This window comes from Corapipo altera, unplaced genomic scaffold (genome assembly GCF_003945725.1).
Source record: "Corapipo altera isolate COAL_440 unplaced genomic scaffold, ASM394572v1 131325, whole genome shotgun sequence".
NCBI classification, from domain to species: Eukaryota; Metazoa; Chordata; class Aves; order Passeriformes; family Pipridae; genus Corapipo; species Corapipo altera.
This window is the reverse complement of record NW_020886448.1, coordinates 1-6,330: the sequence shown is the minus strand read 5'-3', so window position 1 is coordinate 6,330 and position 6,330 is coordinate 1. Positions and strand designations below refer to the sequence as shown.

The window sequence follows — 6,330 nt, the reverse complement described above, 5'->3', positions numbered from 1 at the left end:
TGAGGGAAAATCGTGAGGGAAAATCAGGCAAAAATCATGAGGGAAAATCGTGAGGGAAAATCATGAGGCAAAAATCATGAGGCAAAAATTGTAAGGGAAAATCGTGAGGGAAAATCATGAGGCAATAATCATCAGGGAAGATTGTGAGGGGAAAATCATGAGGGGAAAATTAATGAGGGAAAATAATGATGAAAAATAATAAGGGAAAATCGCAACGGAAAATAATGAGGGAAAATTGTGAGGGAAAAATCATGAGGCGAAAATCATGAGGGGAAATAGTAAGGGAAAATCGTGAGTGGAAAATCATGAGAAAAAGAGGGGAAAAGATGGGTAAAAGAATGGGTAGGAGATGAGGCAAAACAGGGAAAAAGAGGAGGCAAAGGACAGGAAAAGATGAGCCAAGAAGGGAAAAGGGTGAAGCAAAGGAGGGGAAAATGATGAGCTGAAGGAGAGAAAATGGTGAGCCAAAGGAGGGGAAAAGATGAGCCAAAGGAGGGGGAAATGGTGACGGAACGGAGGGGAAATGATGAGGCAAAGAATGGAAGAAGATGAGTCAAAAAAATGGAAAAGATGAAGCCAAGGGAGGGGAAAGGATGAATCAAAGAAGGGAAAATGATGAATTGAAGAAGGAGGGGAGATAATGAGTCAAAGAGGGTGAAAAGGAGGGAAAAAGATGAGCTAAAAAGGAGGAAAAGATGAGTCAAAGGAGGGGAAGTGGTGAGTTAAAGGAGAGAAAAAGATGAGCCCAGGAAGGGAAAAGGTGGAGCCAAAGGACGGGAAAAGGGAAGAAGATGAGGTAAAGAAGAGGAAAAGGTGAGCTGCAGAAAGTCAAAGCCTGTGGGATCCAGCCTGTGGGAGAGGATTTTCCCTCATGCCCCAGACAAAAAGGATCACAAAGCTCAATTCCCAGGGGCTGGCAGAGGAGCCAGAGCTTCCCACTGCTCCATGGGGCAGGATGGAGGTGCCTGGAAGGAGGAGAAGAGCAGCCCCACGTCACCCACTCTCCCCCCCAAACCTCCCCAGGGGCCCTACCAGCTCCTGCTCATCTGCGGCCGGGGTGGCAGTGTATCCGTAGGGATAGAGCAGGAGCTGGGAATAGCTGTGGATGGACACGAAGGCCTTGATGTTCCCGTGGTCCTTCACGAAGTCCACGATGGATTTGACCTCAGGCTCCGAGTTGGGGTAGGGGCCGTGGTAGGTCTGCGTGCAGGAGTTCCCGCTGGCCCCAGGCCCTGTGGGGAACAGGAGAGGGAAAACAGGGTGGGCTTTGGTGGCACTTGGGTGGCTCAAAGAGTCCCAAGGGAAAAAGGGTCTTTTCCCTTTCCAACCCCAAGAGTTTTTCCCACCCCTCAGGTGTGGCTGGCGAGGAACACTCCTGAGGCTGCTCCTGGAGATCTGTACAGAGACTTTCCCTTCTGGTCCCCGCTCTGCTGCTCCTCAAACCCTGGCGGGGCCCCCAGGCCTCGTCTCTGCCACGCAGAGCAGACCCCACCTCATCCCCAGGGATCTGTGAGCCGGGAATGGCCTCAGAGCCTCCACCTGGAGAGTGGGAACACCCCAGAGGGGGAGTGGGAAGGCTCTGACCTCCAAATCCTGCGTCCCAGTTGCGGTTGGGGTCGACGCCGACACAGATGGCACCCGCGTGCTTGGACCTGGTCTTGCGCCACATGCGGTTCTGGAAGGGCAGAGCCACCTCAGCTGCTGGGCAGGGCCAGGGAATGCCCTCCCCATCCCATGGGAATGGGACAGGGAGGCTCTGACCCCCCAGGGAGGAGCAGCACCCCAGTCCTGCTTCCCTTCCCATCCCGTGGAAACAGGGACAAGGAGCTCTGACCTCCCAGGGATGTTCAGAACCCCAGTCCTGCTCCCCTTCCCATCCCATGGAAATGGGGACAAGGAGCTCTGACCTCCCTGGGAGGAGCAGCACCCCAGTCCTGCTCCCCTTCCCGTCCCATGGGGACGAGAAGCTCTGACCTCCCAGGGGTGTTCAGAACCCCAGTCCTGCTCCCCTTCCCATCCCGTGGAAACAGGGATGAGGAGGCTCTGACCTCCCAAGGATGTGCAGCACCTTAATGCTGCTCACCAGTCCCATCCTATGGAAATATGGACATGGAGGCTTTGACCTCCCAGGGATGTGCAGCACCTCAGTGCTGCTCCCCTTCCCACCCAATGGGAACAGGGACAAGGAGCTCTGACCTCCCAGGGATGTGCAAGACCCCAGTCCTGCTCCCCTTCCCATCCCATGGAAACATGGACAAGGGGGCTTTAACCTCCCAGGGATGTGCAGGATTCCAGTCCCGCTCTCCAGTCCCATCCCATGGGAACAGGGACAAGGAGGCTTTGACCTCCCAGGGATGTTCAGGATTCCAGTCTCACTCTCCAGTCCCATCCCATGGAAGTGGAACAAGGAGGCTTTGACCTCCCAGGGATGAGCAGCTCCCAGTGCTGCTCCCCTTCCCACCCTGTAGGAAGCAGGGAGGGGGAGCTGGGGGCGGTACCGTGCTGTGGGTGTAGGCAAAGCCATCGGGGTTGGTGACGATCTCCAGGAAGATGTCCATGGTGTCCAGGATGGAGGCCACCCCTTCGTTATTGGCGTGGTCGTCGACAATCTACAAAGGACAGGAGGTTTGAGGGCTCCCTGGGGGTCACCCCCTGGGTCCCACAGTGGCTGTAGGACCTTTGGGGGACAGAAGGTGGGTGTGGGGAGTGTCCAAACCTTCTTGGCGAACCAGACCCCGCTGGCCTGAGTCACCCACTCGCGGGAGTGGATCCCGGTGTCGATCCACACGGCCGGGCGGTTCGAGCCCCCTGTGCTGAACTGGGACAGCAGAGAGGTGGAAGTTGGCTTTGTCCTTTGTCCCTGACCCCACTCCCCCTTCCCCAGTCACCCCCCAGACCCCAACCCCTCACCTTGAGCACGTAGAGGGGCCGGTCCTCAGTGGAGCGGCCGATCTCCAGTTTGCTCACCAGGTTGGGGTTCTCGGCCACCAGCAGGTCCATGAAGGCATAAATCTGGGAGAGAGGGATGAGGGGGGAGTTGGTCTCAAGCAATTCCAGGATGCCACTTTTTCCCCCCCAAAATGCCCCGAATCTTGTGTCTCTCACCTCGTCCAGGGTGTGATAGGCCTCGTAGTTGAAGGTGCTGGTGGAGAGCGGCAGCTGGCGGCTGCTCCGGATCATCTCCCTCCGCTCCTCATCCAGAAGTTCCTGGGGGACACGGGGCGGGATGGGCCCTAATTCCCACCGGGATGAGACCCTGAGTCTCAGCCAGCTGCCCTCCTCCTCCACTGACCTGCACGTCCTCGATCATGATGGAGTAGGACACCCCGCTGGCCTCCAGGTGAGCTTTGACAGGCTGCAGGCTCGGGAAGGGCACCCGGATATCCACGGGAGAGCCGAGGCCACGGGGAGCCAGCCAGAAATCCAGCTGGACAGGGAGAAATCCAGGTGGGAGAGGGAAGAAACTGGGATCCTGCCCCAGGCTGCACCCCCCCCACCTAGCACCAGATTGTTTCCCACCATCCCAAATCCAGCCCCATCCCAGCTTTACAGCAGGGAGGGTGTAAAACAAGGGATATGGGCCGGGGGGGTTGTCCTCCAAATCCAGCCCCAAATCCAAGCCCAAAATCCCACTCCAAAATCCAAACCCCAAAATCCAACCCCCAAATCCCACCCTGAATCCAAGTCCAACCCCAAAATCCAACCCCCAACTCCAACCCCAAAATCCAATTCCAGCTCCTACCCGAAAATCCAACCCTCAGATCCAACTCCAACCCCAAAATACAATTCCAAGTCCTGCCCCAAAATCCAACCCTCAAATCCAACCCCAAAATCCAACCCCAAACTCCTACCCCAAAATCCAATCCCAAACTCCAACCCCAAAACCCAGCTCCAACCCCAAAATCCAACCCTCAAATCCAACTTCAACCCCAAAATCCAAACCCAGCTCCTACCCCAAAACCCAACTCCAAACTCCAACTCCAAACTCCAAGCCCAAAACCCAACCCCAACCCCCAATCCAGCCCCAAAACCCACCCCCAAAATGCCCCCAGTACCTCGAGGTGCTCCAGGCCCTGCAGCTCCTGCAGCGTCTGCAGCTCCTTGTGGCTGGTGGGGACCACGCGCAGCACCTGGTGCCTGTGGGGTCAAAGGGTTTGGGGGGTGTGGGACAGACTCCAGCCCCCTTGACCCACCCTAATTCCCACCCCATCCATCCCCCCACCTCGGGGAACTGCTCTGAGCCCCCTCAGGGCTGACCCAGCCCCTCCTTCCCCAGCCAGCAGTGTCCCCATCCCGTGTCCCCCGTACCCAACAAAGGTCTCGGTGCAGGTGGCCACGGCCACCAAGGCGGCCAAGAGCACGGGAACCCTCATGGTCAGTGGGGACAGCTGCTCTTGTGTCCCAAAACTGCCCTAGAGTCCCTTAAATCCCTCTGGGACGGCGCCCGCAGCTGCCCCTTTTCCCAGGGCCGTGGGAAGGCCCTGCCTGGGACCAGCCAAGGTCAGGCCGTGCTGTCCCCCATCCACGGCATTCCCAGACCTGGAAAAACCTGTTCCAGGAACCTGCAAGGGCCACGGGTGAGTCACCTGCGAGGTGGGACAGGGAGGTGCCAAAATACCACCACCCTCGGTGGGGAGGGAAAGGATAAATTTGGGTTGGGAAAGCGGGAGATGCCCGTTTTTGCACGGAGGGACCTGTGGGCTGGATCCCTAAACCAGGGCCGTGGTGGTGGGAAATCAGGATTAAAGCTTGGCCTGGGAATCTGGTTTAAAGAATCTGTCTTAAAGCTTGGCTTGGGAATGTCGTTTAAAGTGTCTGGTTAAAGCTTGTCCTGGGAATCTGTTTTAAAGAATCTGGTTTAAAGAATCTGGCCTGGGAATCTGGTTTAAAGAATCTGGCCTGGGAATCTGGTTTAAAGCTTGGCCTGGGAATCTGGTTTAAAGTCTGATCTGGGAATGTGGCTTAAAGTCTGGCCTGGGAATCTGGTTTAAAGAATCTGGCCTGGGAATTTGGTTTAAACAATGTGGCTTAAAACTTGCCCTGGGAATCCAGTTTAAAGAATCTGGCCTGGGAATCTGGTTTAAAGCTTGTCCTGGGAATCTGGTTTAAAGAATCTGTTTTAAAGCTTGTCCTGGGAATCTGGTTTAAAGTCTGGCCTGGGAATCTGGTTTAAAGAATCTAGTTTAAAGTCTGGCCTGGGAATTTGGCTTAAAGTCTCATCTGGGAATCTGGTTTAAAGAATCTAGTTTAAAGAATCTGGCCTGGGAATCTGGTTTAAAGAGTCTGTTTTAAAGAATCTGACCTGGGAATCTGGTTTAAAGCTTGGCCTGGGAATCTGGTTTGAAGTCTGGTCTGGGAATCTGGCTTAAAGTCTTGCCTGGGAACCTGGTTTAAAGAATCTGGCCTGGGAATCTAGTTTAAACAACCTGGCTTAAAGCTTGCCCTGGGAATATGGTTTAAAGAATTTGCCCTGGGAATCTCATTTAAAGCTTGCCCCTGGGAATCTGTTTTAAAGCTTGGCCTGGGAATCTGGTTTAAAGTCTGCTCTGGGGAACTGGCTTAAAGCTTGGCCTGGGCCGGAGGTCAGAGCAGGTGACGGCCATTCCACGTGGAAAAAAAGGCGCCTGGGGAAGGGATGATGGAGCAAAACTGCTCAAAACCACCCCAGATTTAGGTTTGGCTGCCCCAAAAACCACCCTCCTCCTCCTCCCACGTCCTTCAGGGCTCCAAATGTTGGGCACTTGTAGGGCCAAAGCCACGAGGGGGGGATAAAAAAACCCATTTCCAAGGAAAAACAGAGGGCTGGAGCAGGGAGCGTCCGTGATGATTTATTGGGGTGAGGGAAGGGGGAGGCTCTGGGCTCAGTAGGGGTGCTCCAGGACGTGGACCATGATGTCCAGCAGGGCCGGCCAGGTCTCGGTGGCCGTGGGCAGGATCTGGGAGCTGGGCAGGAGGAAGCCGTGGCGCCCCGTGTCCCGCAGCTCCATGGTGAAGGAATATTTCACCCCCTGGTCGTAGGCCCAGTCGACGGTGGTGCCTGCTGCCGTGTCTGCGGGGAGAGGAGGGCGGCTGGGATCACATTCCCGATGGATCAGGGGAGAGGGAGGGAGGGAGGGACACTCACAGATGGTGTCGGCGATGCTGCCGAAGGTGTAATTGGTCCCGTACACGGCGGCCAAGTCGCTCACGGCCTTCTTGGCCAGCTCGTTCTGCAAGGGAGAGCCCAGAAGTGAGGGGCCTGGGGGAGCAAAGACTTTGGGATGAGAGCCCCAAAGTGGTGGGATGTGGTGGGACAAGAGCCCCAAAGTGATGGGATGTGGTGGGACAAGA

The 6,330-nt window shown here is 55.9% G+C and overlaps 2 protein-coding genes across 2 annotated transcripts; both read right to left on the bottom strand.

Moving 5' to 3' along the window:
• Positions 1 to 1,001: 1,001 nt before the first annotated feature.
• On the bottom strand, positions 1,002 to 4,584 carry LOC113941201 (carboxypeptidase A1-like; the record flags this gene model as incomplete). Its single annotated transcript, XM_027632358.1, has 9 exons — positions 4,309 to 4,584; positions 4,056 to 4,137; positions 3,293 to 3,427; positions 3,106 to 3,207; positions 2,911 to 3,012; positions 2,717 to 2,818; positions 2,499 to 2,609; positions 1,585 to 1,675; positions 1,002 to 1,232 (listed from the first exon to the last, which is right to left on the bottom strand). Coding segments are annotated over exons 1-9 (1,021 nt in total), but the record flags the coding sequence as incomplete, so codon positions are not given.
• A 931-nt stretch (positions 4,585 to 5,515) lies between these two features.
• Positions 5,516 to 6,209, bottom strand: LOC113941200 (carboxypeptidase A1-like; the record flags this gene model as incomplete). Its single annotated transcript, XM_027632357.1, has 2 exons — positions 5,516 to 6,049; positions 6,125 to 6,209. Coding segments are annotated over 2 exons (273 nt in total), but the record flags the coding sequence as incomplete, so codon positions are not given.
• Between the last annotated feature and the right edge of the window lie 121 nt (positions 6,210 to 6,330).